The sequence below is a fragment of the Amia ocellicauda genome, chromosome 22 (genome assembly GCF_036373705.1).
Source record: "Amia ocellicauda isolate fAmiCal2 chromosome 22, fAmiCal2.hap1, whole genome shotgun sequence".
Lineage (NCBI taxonomy): Eukaryota > Metazoa > Chordata > Actinopteri > Amiiformes > Amiidae > Amia > Amia ocellicauda.
In genome coordinates, this window is record NC_089871.1 from 4,979,862 (window position 1) to 4,996,784 (window position 16,923).

Consider the following 16,923-nt stretch of genomic DNA (forward strand, 5'->3'; position numbering starts at 1 on the left):
TTATGACTTTGTGATGACAACCAGAATCACTGGAAAGAAACCAAACACATTCGTCATCGACCGATATCAAGACACCAGGAAGAGCCATCGCTTTGAAGCAGGGGAATTTAAAGTTCCACATGAAGTAGTTGTATATCACCTTAATATAGGAAGTACCACAGCAGCAAAAATTACATCAAAGGAATAACAGGAGGATGTAATTGCAGATTACATTTAAACCCAGCTTACAAGCCTGTTAAAAACCTTGATTCCGAGGTGCATAGTCAAAAACCACAGAAAATTATCTCAGTAACAAAACTGTCTGAATATTTCATGAAGACACAGTATAAGTGTTGAGTCTAGACTTTCTCTTTTCTGTTTTTCAACAGGTATTATGTGCATATGTAAACTCACTCGGATTTGCTAGCCACTGATGCATAATGCTCGCTTTTAAATGGTATCAGAGATTGAAAACAAATGAAACCGTACTCCAGAAAGGGCCTAGGACGCCCTGTGGGTTGTGGAAAATCCTTTAATCTCTGCGTGGCGGGAGAGATTGCACACACTAAGTGTGGGGCTACAATCTGTGCCGACTCTTTTTATACACCAGTGTTGTCCACAGTCATTACACACACCAGGGCCCGGGCAGAGCGGACGTGCTAACCTGTCCTTCCAGGACGGTGTGCGTGTCAATGACCGTGACGATGCCAGGGGCATGAGGGCTGCGGCGCACCGCGCTGTGGGCCGTCACCTCTTCTTCGGTGGCGCCTGATGGCAGCGTGCCGGCCAGCTGGGTCACTACCTTCCCAACCATCGTGAGCCCGGACTTCAGTGTCTGCGGGGAGAACGGGAGGGAGAAACGGAGTGAGAGAGGGCGGGAGACCCTGTGTAAATTCCCTGTAGCCACAGATTTCTCGCCTCAGAGACTAGTGAACTGAACACATGTATACAGTATCCAAAATGTTTTTGAAGGATGACGATTCATTGTATTTCTCAGTGATGATTAAAAGTATTTCTCTGTGCAGGCATCTTTATCATTACATTTGTGAGGCAATTAAATGAGTATTTCACACACACATCAAATAAAAATATAAAGTCCATTTTCTGAGGTGGGGAAAAGAGATTTCTTGCTTTTGTCAGCTTGGGATACATTAAAACAAACCTAGTGTGTAAGAATAAGCCCATTCTCTCTAATGAAAGGAATTCTTTTTTTTTTTTTTTTTAACCAAAAAATTAATGCAATGGGGGGAAAAATGAAAGCAGATGTATAATTTTAATGAGAGTTCAACTGACCCTGAGCCTTAAGAACAAGTAGATTTTCCGTTCCACAAACTGATTGCACTTGGCTATTTTTTTTTTTTTTTTTTTTTATAACATTAAGATTATTTATTTGGTTTGCCTATCAGGAGGCATTTATTTTTAACAATAATGACAACGAGGATGATGTCATAAGGAAAGTCCTTGCCCCCTGCCAAGGTTAACCACTCAGTCTGGGCAGACCCTGGCGGGCCGCACCGGACAGCCCCGATAAAGCTCAGGACCGCGGCAGTCTGCCACCAGGGCCGAGCCACAGATCAATGGGGACTGTTTTGATTAGCACTAAAAACTCAAACTGCAGTGATTAGAAAACACATTAGTGTTGATCAATTAGGAGGTAAACGCTTCTTTTAATAATTAATGGACGGCAATTTACACACAGTCTGTTAGTGGCTTGTCAGAGAAGCCTCCAAAGGACCAACAAAATCAGGCGCCACACGGTATTGACAGCCCAGCCTAGCCTGAATGCCTGATTAACCTCTCGAGGGCCCTGGCTGCGCTGCCCAGCTCACTCCATTAACAGAGACAGGGAAGAGACCCCACTTAAGCTGTACTATCCATTTGCTATAACCACACCGTTCCTCAAAACCAATACAGCTCGCATTTACTCAAACCTTTAAAGCGCCCTAAAGAAGGATATAAAAGGAGCGCGGGGTAGCCGAGCGATTCTATGCCTGTAATCAATGACACAAATCTAGAAGCGCATTCACGTTTTAATTTTATCTTCATGTTTACGTTAAATAAAAGCTTTCTGTCCCGTTCTTTGAGTTAATCTCGTCGTATTAACTGATCAAAGCAAATTTATAGAATTCAGATGTTTGCACAGAATTCCATCAATCAACACATACCCTCTTGAAGTCTGATTCAAAGCGCGATACAGAGAAAAGGTGTGTCAGGGGCCGGGACATTATTATAAATTACCGCACTAGCGGCAGCCCGGCAGTCTGTAAATCTAGACTTTTTAACCTTATTTTCTCTGTTAACCTCTGCCGTGTTCCTTTTGATGTACGCCACCATTATTGCTAATGGTCCTTCTCTCACTTAAGCTGTTAGAGCTCATTAGGAAGCGATCGTGTAACAGGGGAATACAGATGTAGGCTTAATAAATCAATTAATCACCTTGGGGTTAAAAAGACTCAAAACATGGCAAACAGCCATAACGTTGATGCGGCAATGTAAAAATAAATCTGTTTGGTATCAAAAGCTGAAATGTATACCGCCGCCACCCCCCCCAACCTGGGTAAGACGCCACATAAAAGCAAGAACGCCTTCTAAACCAGCAGCGCATACATATGTTATGTTAGACGTGCCCTTCTTAGGATAAACCCTGGGATAAGTGCTGATCGGATCCCGTTGATCTTTGCCCCGGAGGGTATTGGCTTTATCTGACCTAAGCATGTGACATTTAAAGTACAAACCACAGGTTGGAAATGAAGAAGAGGACAGTGGGGCTAAAAATGCACACACATCCCGTGGAAGAGAAGAGAAAAGGGGATGTGGGGTATTGGAAAGGCTGTGAGCTACAGAGGCCGTGATGGCATACACACACTGTGTCCTTACCGCTCCCCGACTCATCAATAACAATAATCCCCTGGATAAGGGAGTAATGGCTTACGAGTCGAGGGGCTGTAACACACACAGCAGCCCGGTGACGGGTGGCAGGGAGCACTCACTTTGGCAGCACTAATGACCGTGGCGGTGTAGGACTGGGCATTGTCTCCACAGGCTCCACCGCGAGACTGATGACACCGGATCAGCTGCGAGAGGCAAAGACAAGCGGTCACATCATGCCATTACTTGAAACATTTACGGTCTCCAGCAGTCATTAGCTCCGATAGTATTTATTACAGTCTCCCTGTACTGTACGGGGAGGGAGTGGGGGGTTAGTTACGCTGTCTGAGAAGGGAGAGCGATACACCACAAGACGAGAGCCCTGTTCTCTAAAAGGTCTCGCCCAGGTGCAGATGTGCGCTCTGGAAACAAACAACTGGCCCATAATTCCCTGTAATTCACTACCAAACTCAGGATGCAGCCCCATCTGTTCACTACAAAAGAGACGTCAGAATATAGAACAGATAACTGTCCATTAAGTGTATTACAATGAAACGAAGCTCTCTTAAAAAAATATATTGCCAAAAATAATCATAATAATCCACATCCAACACTATCCATTAGTTATATATATATATATATAGCCTTATATATACCTAAATACTTTTCTTGATATGACTGCTGTGCTTACAGAGATTATAATAAACAAAAATGCATTTTAAGATTGTTAATAGGAAACCCTGGGCATGTCAAGCACATGTAGAGTAGGTCAGAAACCCTACGAAGCGATGTGTTTTTATTCCTACCTTGTTCTCAGCGTAGGCTAACCAGCGACTTCCCAGAGCAACAGGGTTCAGATTGGGCCCGGGACAGGGGTAGCAGCCTGCACCACAGAGGAGAATAAAACTATTGAACAGGGCGCTTACTGAAGTGTGAACTGTGGAACTCGTTTGCCCTAGAATAGTGGCACTGAAGGGATTTTGGTGCCTTTGACTGAATCAAGCAGATTCTGACACTTCAAGGATTTAAGTACTGAATGATTTACAATATTAAACCGAACTACAAACACAAAAACAATGAAAGGAAAAAACACAGGTCATCTGGTAATTCAGGAGACGTTGCCTTTATGCCTTTACCCTTAATGTGTTTCTGAAGAGACCCTGTTCAGACAAGATGAATGAAAAGTAATGTATTGTGTCAGGGCAGCCGGAATGGCTACAGCGTTATCCTGAAAACACTTAAGAGTCCGAGTCAGCAGAGAAATGTGTCCATCTAAACCAATTATGTGACCTACATATGGGGCCATGTTATCCAATCAGTGGCAGGACGACTCCTGTGCTGATTAACGAGCCGCCGTAATGACCCTCCAAACAGCGGGGAGAGAAAACCACTGTCATGAGCAACAAAGCCGCCGCCCCAGCTCCCCGACTGGACAGCAGACTGAGCCAGTCAAACAGAGACGGGGAGGGGAGTGAAGTTTCCACATCCACTGCACACACAGAGGTAATTCGAGTGCAGGTTTCAGAGTGAAAAAGCACGCTGAAAGCAATTTAGTGCTCAGGACGCAGAGAGAATGTACGCAGACAGTAATTTAGTGTTCAGTGCTTGGATCCGAAGCGGGGTGAATAGGACTTGAGGTAAGCCACAAGCACAGTAATGCGAAACCCTTTTGTGCGTTTCCAGGGGGGAAGGAGCCAAGGCAGTGAGATAACATGTGTTTAACACATCCTGTGAGGAGGGGTTTGGGGATATTCTGTATTGTTCATAAGCTTCATATTTATCCAGAGCAAGGAACGTGTAATATTACTGTGCTGGAGCAATGGTGCAATAATAAACAACATGTTTATTATTAATATTGTTATTGTTTATTAATAATACATCCCAGAAAACACTAAAAGGAAACACTAAAGAATCCCCTTCATATTAACTTTTCATGAAAGAAGTTTCTGATGTTTGCTTCTGTTAAATGACAGAGAATGTAAAATTATTCACCTAACGCCCTTCCTGCCGAGCAGACAGTATATGGGGAAGGCAGACAGACAAAGCGATACATTAAAACAACACTAATGGTGATTTACAACCCTCATTTACAGGAGTACAGTGAGCCATATAGGTTCTTAACAGGTCAATTACAGTCTTGTCTGCTCTCGTCCAGAGCGGTCAGCCTGGCTATCGTTTAAACGAAATCACATCACTTATTAATGTTATTTGTGTCATCTTTCTTTTGCATTTTCTCAGAGTTCGTTTCTGAAAACAAGAGGAAGAGATTTATTAAAAGGTCTGCTAAAAGTAGCCCCTGTTTGTTTGCGCAGGTTCTGGTCACTCCATGGATTAGATTGACACACACTTGTGGTTTTAATCACTAAAACATGCACGGTTGATTAATTCATTGTGGACTTCCTCCTCTGTAGTGCTATTGATCAAAGAAACAAAAATGATCACATTCTATGAAATTTTGGGTTTGCGTGTAAAATCAGCACATAAATCATAACAGTCAGAGAAAAAAATTATATATATATATATAAATATATCTGTACTTACTTGTGACAAAGAACTTTTTTGTGAAAGTACAGCTATCAAATGCAGCAATCTTTTCCTGCAGAACTACAACAAGGATCCTACAAATTAAGGGAGAATACATTTTAGTAATAATAAAGTAGATTTAAACAGTGATAATTCTTTTAATGATTTCTTTAAAAGTATTACAGTGAAACAAAGTCAAAACATTGAGAAACATATTCTCAAATGCACTGCCGAAGAGCAGATACACTCTCTGTCTTAGAAAAAAGGGGGCAGAGGGAGACACGCGCATCAGAAAGGTTGTGAAACTGCTGGGTCCGGCTCTCACCGCTTGTTGCAGTGCAGATCGTAGATTGGTGTTTTGAACTGGATGGACTTCACCATCTCCCCGGTGCGTAGTGAGTACAGGTCCACACAGCAGTACGGAGGGCTGGTGCTGGAAGACACAGTCGCCCGAGACAATCAAGAGCCACTCCAGCCCAAACTACCCTGAACACAGAGGCAGCGCAAACTGACAGCTCTTTAATATACCCCCCCACTGAAGCATACAACGGCAAGTTTGCCACACGAAAATAAATGTTATATCCCTATTAGAGTCAACATGGTAATAGAAAAATAAACATCTACAAATGGACACACTAGATCATGTTATGAGTAGATTGAAGCAGCACATAAATACAATAAAGTATTAATAATTGACAGGGGGAAAAGGGCATACTTTGCTATATAGATTTTCTAGTAATTCAAGTTACTCAATATTTTTCATTGAACTTTACTAAATCAATTATATTTTTTCCAGTTGGTTGAACACTGATAATATAGTAATTCCATGTTATACCTTTTTATAAAACGTCATAAACTTTATGACAGAAGTCCAGGATAAGTACATGCCTTTGGGGATGGAAATTACAGACATTAATCCTCATCAAGTGTCCTTCATCCCACTGGTAGAGACTTCAATAAGGCATTAGTCAGCCATCTTTTCAGGATGTGTTAGTCTAATTTGGTGCAGGTTTTCTTAGCCAAAAGGCTATATTGGTTTCTGAAGGCTTTCCACATGGATAGATATCAAATAAATATGCTATCAATTTCTGGACAAATCAATTAAAATACCAATCGAGAATCCTTAAGAACAAATGGTGAGGAGATGATTAATTTTAAAAATGCCAATTTGACAAGTGTGCGTTCAGAAGGAAGCAATGATGTTTGGATGATCTGATATTAAATAAAAGTAATTCCGGTGAATGTTCCTCATCTCTTTGTAACTTAATATATATGGAAATCTACCCATCTGCCTGAAGAGAAAAGTACTTGGTCAATGTACACTAGCAGTGCTCACTTATGGCTGTGAAACTTGGTCGCTAAACACTAAAATGATACAGACACTGGAAAAAACACAAAGATGTATGCTCAGAATAACAGGAGCAGACAGGAAAACAAATAAATGCATCTGAGAACAAACAAAAGTAAGTGACATCATTGAGTGAAAAAGTTAAAATGGCAATGGGCCGGAAACATTGCAAAGAAGAACAGACCAAAGATGGACAAAATAGATTAGAAAAATAGAAGACCACATAAAAGGAAAAGGAAAAATAAGCATTGCGGGTGTGACCTGGAAAAGAGACGCTGTATATCGAAACAGCGCCAGCATCTTGGGGGGGCCTCCATCCAAAAGTGGAGCGATAAAGGCTGCTGATGATGATGAACGTATATAAACATATACATACATATATATACACACACATACGCCACCATACTAATCAATTAAGAAGCAATTGGGAAATCATTTTATTTTTTCACAAGTTAAGAAAAACACTTTGGAGTAATGCCCGGTGTCAGTATATCTGAAAGCGTTTGATCTCTAAACAATATGACTGAGGAGAAACACTCATCTCCCTCGGCGTAAAGGCAGAGTCTTAAAACAATTACAGAGCTTCAGCAAACAAAAGCTCTTTAAATTACATCCTCAGTTCATTCCATGCGGATTCACCAACTTTCTGGTGTCACTAAGGTTGTAATATATGTCCACATTAACAATAATTCAAATTGTTAATTTTCTTTTCATGGCTGAAGAGATCTGGTTCTTCCATTCATAATTTTGACAGATGCAAACTGCGGATGAAATATTGTGGGCAAACCGTTGAGAAAATTACAGTTCTTCAAAATATGCACATATCAGTGAAGCAAAAAGCAGCCAAGACATCTTAAACTAGCCACAAATTGTCAAGAACATGGAAGCACTTACGAGTTAAATGAAAAAAGCTGCACCAGTCTTAGAGACATATGCTACTTGATAGTTCTGAATCTCAGTGATGGAGAACCCTATAGTTTTTAATTTGTCATAATTCTTCCAATGAAAGATCTTTGAATGGAGTAGTGATGATAGAAAAGTCAGCCTAAACTTACATTTTTAGAAACCAAGAGACTTATTTGTCCTGCTTTTCTAAATTATTTTGGTTAGAATAAATTTAATCAATGTAAATGGTGTAGCTGTTCTGTATTTTGATCATACAGATCTTAAAATCACAACTTGCCATGCCAGCACGCCAGAGAACATTACCGTCACCAAGAGAATCAGGAATATAGGCTGTGCAGCTCAAATCTGTAGATTTAAGATCTAACACTAAGTTTGTGGGATACAGCCTGTCCACCCCATAGAGCCCCTTGTCCCTCAACACTGCAATTAATTAATTTGAACTTTAATTGCCTAACATTTGCCTAGTCCCGGCTTCAGGGACACGGGGCATATCTGAATAAACGTACAGGCAGCAATGTGCTTGAGTTCTTCCATTACTAAAGGGCTCTCAATCTGGCCGCATAGCTCTTGTATCGTGGCTCCAGTAAGGATTTTGGCACCAGAGCTCACAAGCCCCCTCCCGCCATGAGCTGCAATCAGATTAGGACATGCGTGTAAATGACACGATTCAGAAAGCTGCAACAGCTGCCCCAGCAACAGGACCGGCACCAAAAGCACAGCAGAGTACAGCAAGGAAAGACAAAAAAAGAAAAAGGAAAATGAAGAGGGGGAACAGCCGAGGAACTCATCACACGTCTTGACTTTTAGCTTGGCCGCTCTGAATGGTTTTCACATGCCACTGAACGGATCTGTCTACAGCAGCCACAGTGCTGAAGGAGCCCTCAGATCTCAGAGCCCCTGCAAGGCTGGGCCTGGTTCGAATCTAAATAAAGAACCACTGACCGAGAAAAAAGAGAAAAGGAAGGAGACGCCGCTCATGTGTGCTTCTCACCAGAAACCACTAAAGTCCCCGTGTACAGTACTTGAATTCGACACATTCTGAGCTAATAATGCATATTGCAATAGTTCCTAAAGCATCCCATCTCCACAAGAGACGAGACACAGGGCAAACAGCTCAATGGCTTTCTGGGCATCTGAGAAATAGGCGTCCTGCTCATGTAGAGATGTGTTAAATTTCAGCCCCTGGGTTAGTACTATGGCCTGGCAGGCAGGAAGTTGAAAGAAAGTATGCCCTTTCTCCACGGGGCTGGGCTGGGCGACTCATGGAAAGAATACAACACATCTGTCCACAGATACATGTATGTCTTTAAGTCATTGCACTGGCTGAGGTGTGTTTCAACAGACTGACTAGTAACATTGGTAAAATCAGTCAGTACGCACGAGGAGGGACATGGTATAAAAAGCCAAATAAAAAGGCTGGATTGTACATTTCTTGGAAAAGCCTTTATTTTACTATGTATGGCAGATAATATGAAGAAGTTAGGCTATGACTTCCAGGACCACCACCACACATTTATATGCACATTATTTCTCATCAAAATAAATCCCATCTCAGACTTTGAGCTTCAAAAATGTATAATATTGATATCAAGTCGACGTCAAAGCCACCGCACTGTCCCCAGATCTTCAGTAACTTATTCACTGGTCTCGGCTAACTTCAAAAAGTTTATCTTGTGGGTTTATGCTTAGTCACAGTCAGGATGGTTTTCCACAATGGTTTTCAGAGCAGACCAAATAGAGTCATTTTACAAGGAAGACAATTTCAAAAATGGGGCAACTGAGAGATAATTCCTTGTATTAAAAACTATTATGATACACACTTCAATTCTGATTATATATTTTATTTTAATAAATGGCCATCCTCTAATGGAAGCAATACAAGGTCAGCTATAATAGAATTTGCCGGAGCTGAAAAAAGAAAAACGCACGAGTTAAAAGCTTGGGTAAATTGCAATTATTATTACGAATCATGTCTGAATGTCAGACTTACACATGCGAAGGTGCAACTGAGCACCGTCCCCAAAGCCAAAACAATAACTGTTGTGATGCCATTATATTAACGTATCATTTACAATTAATTTGATTATTCTTTAAGTGGGAATTAAAGCTGACAATTTTCAGGAGACAAATCATTCTATTAAACCAGAAGCTACCAGCAAAAACCATCATTAATACAGTAAACAAATCACCCCCAAAAAAGCGAGTCATACAATTATATTTACAATAATATAACAAATATATATATATTAGAGCTCTCACAAAGACATCCCATATATTATATGTCAAGCAGCAGCCATGAAGCATCATTTCCATATGGATCCGCATGTTGCTTTTTCTACTTTTCACAATTCTTTACAGCACCGATGTCCTCAATACCAATTACCCCACTTTAATTACTAGGTAGAATATCATTAACCAGCTTAACATAAAACCTGCTAAATCCATCTCACTGCAAAAGCCAAGCCCTATAAAAGGCATGCTCTTTCCTTTTATAATACACTCCTGCCACCAGATTGGAGAACCGTTGCTATAACTTTGAGAACATTTATTACTTTTACAACTGAGGTTAATCTTAATTTTAGTAACACTTTGGTTTACAATGGTCATTATCCGCATTATGTCAGTTGCTTGCCGTTTCATCACTTCTGTGTTTTCATACACGAGCCGACATCTGTTATTTTAACTCTGCAACTGCTTGCGCTTGCAGTTCTCAAATGTATCTTTTTACAGACAAAAAGCTTTAATCCATACGTTTTATTAACCTGAACGGAGTGACGGAAACCCGCACACTTTCTGTGGTGCACCGCGCACATAGTGGGCCTGAAAATTAATTTGAAGTAAAGTAAATAAATTCATCTATAAGGGAACGTCACCACGTCGCGGCTGCCGCTAATCTTTTATGACGTCTCTAAATGTGAAAAGACAAATGCGTGGCAGTTTTGCAAAACACAAATGATAATTCCATTTGGGTTAGAAACACAAGAAGAGGAAAAAGCTGGGCCAGTTTCTCTGAATATCAAAAATGCACACACATTCTCAAGAGCATTCTTATGTTTCACATCCTAAAAAGTCGCCAAGAACATTCAAGATCTTGTCACCACCTATATATTATAAGTATATATAGAATAACAAGTAATTATAATTAAGCGTTGTTATGCTTTTTTGACTGCACCGAAAACCCTGCTCTCCAAGCTGGTGAGTTGTACGAGTATAGGCAGTGAAGGAGAAGTTTTTTTTTGGTATTCCTTACTTAAAGGAGACAAAAACCAGAAAGGAACAGAATAAATAAAACCAGGAAGTATTAGAAATGTTTTTCTTTCTTGTTCTTAAACCAATGAGCTGGAATGCTAAACATTTAATACTAATAGATATAAAACGTGTTTGAAAGAAAGAGACGGACAAATTGAAAAACTAATTTTTGGAGTAAGATCAGTCCCCCAAGTCTGTGTCATATTGATTTATAACAGTTATTTCTAAGCAAGACAAAAAAATAAAAACACACAGATGAAAACAATTACTCTATTTTTGTAGGCAACAAGTGAGGTGGGTGGTAACTGAGAAATGTTCGAAAAATCCTGTCACAATATTCTGCTTCTCTTTTTGCTTTTTTTTGGGGGGCTTTTTTTTTTTTTTCTCCTCCAAAACCCAACCCTCAACACACAACAAACGCTCGCCACATCAGAGGACTCTGAGGGCCTGAGGGGGCCCTTTGATTCCAGCACGCCGCAGGCATTAGCGGGAAAGTAATTAGGGTAAAAAGTTCAACCACAGCTCCATGTCTGCTGCATTGCCAGAAATAAATTTCCTCTCATTCACAGAGCCCTACGATACCTTCCCTGAGAAGCATATTGAAAACACATTTATCTCTGCACAGTTTTTTCCTTTTCTAATTATCTTTATGGCGTTTACAGTGTTTAATTACTCAAAGTACACCAGCAGCAGCAGGGTTACACCTATAGGGCTCCAGAGCGGCCATGTTTGTTCAAGGAGATCCCTCTGCCCTCCCTCTCCATATCGTCTCAAAGTAAGTGTCAGCAAAATAGCGATCACGTGCCTTTAGGCTTGGAAGAACGTGTGAAAAAATATGTTCCTTTTCTGAAATGCTCGGGATTACGGTTTGTACTGATATGAGTCAACGCGGCTCTCCGGTCTCACGTTTTTTTTTTTTTTGCTTCGGGATGCTCTTAAAATAAGCTGGTGCTAGTGCACAGTGATGGCCAAGCCCAGCTGCAAAACATCTAAACAGCCTTTTATTACCAATAGGGAATTATTTCAGTGCTGTCAAGCTAAATAATTCAAACAGTTGTTTTCTTTATTTGTTTTTTTATATGAATTGCTGTGACTGGTAGCTGCGTTACTGAGTTTTCGCCTCACACTCTAGTACAAACACTATTTCAATATTTATTTTAAAGATGCATCCCAATTGGTGTTATTGGCATCAATGATGTAATTAAATTAACAGCTAGTAATTTGAAAGTTAATTATGATTTTTTGGTATGTAGTCCACAACACTGGGGAAATCTCCTGTCAAAGCTTTAAATTCAGCCATTCAAGTTATTAGGAAGGATTAATTTAATTGCAAGTCCAATCAATGTCTGCTGGACCCCAATGTCTGGAAAAATGCCCCTATTTATCCTCTTTATTTAGCTTTCTCTGTTCTTAAGGATTTTGTATACTTGTGTGTATAATCAGGGTATTTAAAGGCCCAGCAGAAAAACTGGGCGTAATATGGCTGGGAAAATGAAAATAATTACATTAAAATAATAAATATTGAATAAACCTGAATTACTATAGAGTGGAAAAATAAAGTATAGATGAATATTCAATATAAAATTATGTTAGAAATTATGTCTTCTGTCCATTTGTTCTTTCATTTAATATCATTATCATTTTGATATTTATTGTATCATATACAGAAAATTATATTAAAAAAAAAAAACCATCCTACTGACTTACTAGCTTACACCACCCAGACACAGTGACAGATGTGTGCAAAGTTAAAAGAAATCCCCCTAGGTTGTTCTGAAGCATGTTGAGACAAAACAATTGATAAATAGCGGTGGACATGGGAATAAAAATGTCAAAACAATGGTGGATATGTTAAATAATATAGGGATGCTGTGAGAAAGTCCTGGGCAAGTTCGTCATTGTCCTTCCCATAAGAGGAGTAGACTGAGGATGGAAATTCAGGAGTGCTGGCTTGCAGACTAACATGCTGTCTGTCCAGTGTAAGAGTCGGGCTCTGAGAACAAAGCTGACAAGCTCACATCTTCGAGTACCTCTTACTTAACTCCTGCAGAAAGAGCTCCTGAGAAGGCACACAGTGACAGCAGGGGTAAGCCAGGCTGTCTTCATCAGCACTGTGCGGGGCATTGCAATAAGCGAGCAGTCTGCTAAGCTCACTATCACATCTTCCCTAACGTCGATCCTGTTCATCTAGAAAATAAGTTCTGCTGAAGATATTCTGTTCTACATCCTACAAGTCTTGGGGGAGTTTGTCTGTCTGTTTTTTTACCATTGCAAAATAAAATTGCATCTACGTTTATATTTTACTTAAAGTAGCTGTTCTTATGTTTTTATATAACAGTGAAAGATTAGATTTGCTGATGAGATTAGCACAATTTTAGGTCTTCACTCGATCAGTCAGCATGGGGATGGAAGAAAGTGAGAGGACATGCTACTTAGAGTTCAAAGGATATTAAGGACTTATGCTGTAGTCATGCAATTAATTATATTTTGTTGTATTTTTTAAGGACACTCTGGAGAAACAAACACAGAACGGCCTCAGACTCCGAGGGTGAGCTGAGGAGCTGCAGCAGAACAGATCTGCAACAGACAAAAAGCAGACACTTCCGTCAAAATAAACTGAGTCTAAAACTTTTCAAATAAAGAACAAAAGTGCCTTCCACAAACCATGCATGTGGGCGACCAAAGGGGGAAAAAAAAAGAAAAGGAAGTTTAAGACAAATTACAGGAATTCCAATTTACGCTGAAAGAATGAAAAAATGTTTGTGAATGAATTCATTTTGGTACAGAATGTTCGTCTAGCATTTAAATGTGGGCTGTTTGATTTCATGTTTAATGTAATACTGTAAGATGACTGGGAATAGAAAATATACTGTAGTGCTGTGCTTTGTGATACTGTGATATTTTTTGTTTTTTGTTTTCTTACAACAAAAGGACACCTGTTTGTGGTAATATTTTTAATTGTTGCTGATATCATGCATTATTATAATTTTTTGACGTATTTTAAGACAATTCTGGTGTGATTGTTTCCCCCAAAAACAAAAAACAAAACATAGCAGTTTTGAATGCTCTCTCTATCAAAACAAACATTACAAACAATGCGCCAGTAATGTGCTTCTCAAGTTGGCACACGTTCATCAAGGAAGCTGCTGAAATAAAGCACAGGTCCAACAGATAATGAGGTACACATGCCTGCGGGAAACCACGGAATAATAAGAGCAACAAAACAGTTTCCCTTGCGGAGCAACGGCGCTGCCTGTCCCTGCGAACAATGCTCTTAACCGTGCTAAAGCTGTAAAATAGGTATTGTAAATACTGCCGCTTTGATTAAGGAGAAAAGTCTCCTGCTGTTAAAAAGCACTGCTTTTCAATTCCCTTAATCCGATTCATCTTTAATGCGACGGTTTTGGATTTCTATTTAATATACTTTAAAAAGGATACCTCACATTTAATGTTTAAAACTGTCATGGAAATGCAACGAAAAGCGCAGCTTAACGTCAGAATAGGCTTTCCCTAATTCTCTGTTAAAACTGTTTGTTGGGAGAGTTTTTACTTCAATCCTGTAATTAATGAACTAGCTTTATCTGAAAGCATGGCCTTCTTTGAATTCAGATAAAGACAATTAGGAACATTAGATTGAGACCCTTAAAAAAAAACATTGTTGTGGTTGCTGTTGTTATTATGATTATATATTAATGTATAATAATAATTATAATAGAAGCATTCACATGACCACTGTGCCAGCAAACGTCTGATCACATTTCATATGACATTGTATCACTGCCTGTGTGCCATGAATTAACCAAGTATTCACAGATTTACACTCCCAGGCACAGGGCTTAGCTCAGTACAGGGTTAAACTAACACATACTGATACACTGCACAGCACGAGGCTGAAATCCTTCGATACAGACTCTACTAAAGAGAGATGCATAATTTGTTTTGCTATTTAGGATGTGAATGGCAAAATCATATTTCTTTCTACAGAACCACATTGCAGACGAGCCAGAGCTCTTCAGAAACTTGACAGATCAAGGACAGTTTATCTGCAAAATTATCACACAAAAAGCTTGGCCATGTTTTCCACGTGTGCAGTGTACCCAAAACAAAACCGTCCAATAACATTCACGTTGATGCATTTTTTGTTTGTTTTTTATAAATCCACCCGCTGCGTTAAAATTTGTCTCCTGAAATGTGTAACAGAAAAAAAAAAGAAAGAAAAAAAAAATCTGTTAAGAAAGATGAAAACTCTTGAAATAAAGCTTTTGTCCCCTGACCAATGCAAACAATGAATTCCGGCAAGACCCTACATGCTAGAAGGGAAGGAAAACCTATTATCTTTAGATTTTCCATGGGACTGGAATTAACCTTATTACTGAATTTTCTTCACTACCCACAAAAGTGGGTACATGCACATATTTCTGTGAGAAATAATCTGTGAGAAAGTAAGAGTCTTCTATGTCCTTAATATGAATATCTACCGAGGTAATTCAAATGCAGGAAAATAATGCCAGGGTAGAAATTCAAATCTGATCCAGATAGTTTGCGGGGGGATAGTGAGGATCATATGGCACGAGAATTCTTTGCTAATTTGCAAACTTTACTGGCACTGGTGCCATGCATGAAGAGACGCATATGTACTTTGCTGTCAGGAAAATCACTACATCCATACATTGTTTGGACTTAACGCATAATCCTTTCCATTGATAAAATTATGTTGAGTGCGCCTGGCTGAAATTCCACAAATACAGACCCAGAGCACATGCTTTTTTCCTCTCTGGTTTTCCTTTAATTTGCAAATCTTGTAATCTAAGCCTAAAGCTGACTGAACCAACTTCTAAACCAGCAATACTATATCAGCCAATACAGAAATCTGTTTTCCATTTATGTGTCAAGACTGCATCCTTTTTGGTGGTTGACAAAAGCTGTTATTTCGAAATGATTATACACTAAAAACTGTGTGAGGACCTTAGTAAGTTTATGAACTAGTTTAATGGAAAGAAGAGATTACAATGTGTTCTGAGGTTTTTACATATAAAGTTATTTACAAAACACTTCTATTGGGATGGCACAGACAGGCCTATACAGACAGGGGTCAGGGTCAGGGTTTCTAAACACTTATATCTTCAGTATCAGTGCTAAAAAATGGCACCCTCTCTCTAGAAATACTAGGTCTATTCACGGTGAATAAGAGAGGACTATATCAAGACTGGATCAAGAAATGGGGCAGGGCTGTCAGGTTTTAAGTGGACCACATATACTCATTCATACATGTATTGTACTGCTTTTTCGCACAAATGTAACCTTGAGGTACAGGTTTCATACAAAATTCAATTAGAGAGAGGCAGGTTTCTGCAATAACAAGCTCAAACCGTCCAGACTTCTTCAGCACCGATGCACCACCAAACCGACTTTTTATTAAAATGAAATTCTTAAAGAATACAGGAGATCAGTAAAATATACATTTATTATTAAAAGAGAGAGAGAGTTTAGATGACAAAAGCTTGTACAAATGTACGCTGATTGTACAATTAGCAGCCAGGAGGATCCCAATACGGAGATACAACACACAACTGCTCTCTCTCTCTCTATCTCTATCTCTATATCAATGGCCAGCATAATGAGACATTACACCCTGGCATACCTCAGCCCTGGGTGTCAGGAACAAGCTCATTCACACCATTATTAAAATTGTGAAATTCAGCACATCACGGACAGACGAAGCACTCCTTTCCCGTGGACAACATGGGGTGGCCAGATTCCTTTATAGTATCTCAGAGAAACGTTCCACGCCTCACCATGTTCCTGGTCGATGATCCTGTTTTGGCTTCCTCTCAACAGGCTACTCCCTGGCCCCAGTAGTGTTGGAGAAAGGGCCTTTGATGCTGCTTATTATGTGCACCAAATTATAGGTTTTGAAATGCTGTACCTCGTAATGTATAAATGTCACACAGAAAGAACGCTGCGCAAGACTTTCTGCATGTAAAGGAAAAATTAATAAAAGGACACCGAAGGAATACTCCATTAGCGCACAATATCCTCATCTGGGCACA

At 39.7% G+C, this 16,923-nt stretch overlaps 1 protein-coding gene across 6 annotated transcripts in view; it reads right to left on the minus strand.

Annotated features, from left to right (window-relative positions):
- The window catches only part of bcas3 (BCAS3 microtubule associated cell migration factor), a 218,228-nt gene that overhangs the window by 188,018 nt on the left and 13,287 nt on the right, over positions 1–16,923 (minus strand). For all 6 annotated transcript variants that reach the window (XM_066695157.1, XM_066695160.1, XM_066695159.1 and 3 more), the window contains exons 8-12: positions 5,696–5,803; positions 5,389–5,465; positions 3,654–3,730; positions 2,970–3,053; positions 644–814 (exon numbers count right to left, since the gene is read on the minus strand). In XM_066695157.1, the coding sequence (XP_066551254.1) occupies positions 644–814; positions 2,970–3,053; positions 3,654–3,730; positions 5,389–5,465; positions 5,696–5,803 (517 nt within the window). The remainder of the gene's footprint in view (positions 1–643; positions 815–2,969; positions 3,054–3,653; positions 3,731–5,388; positions 5,466–5,695; positions 5,804–16,923) is intronic.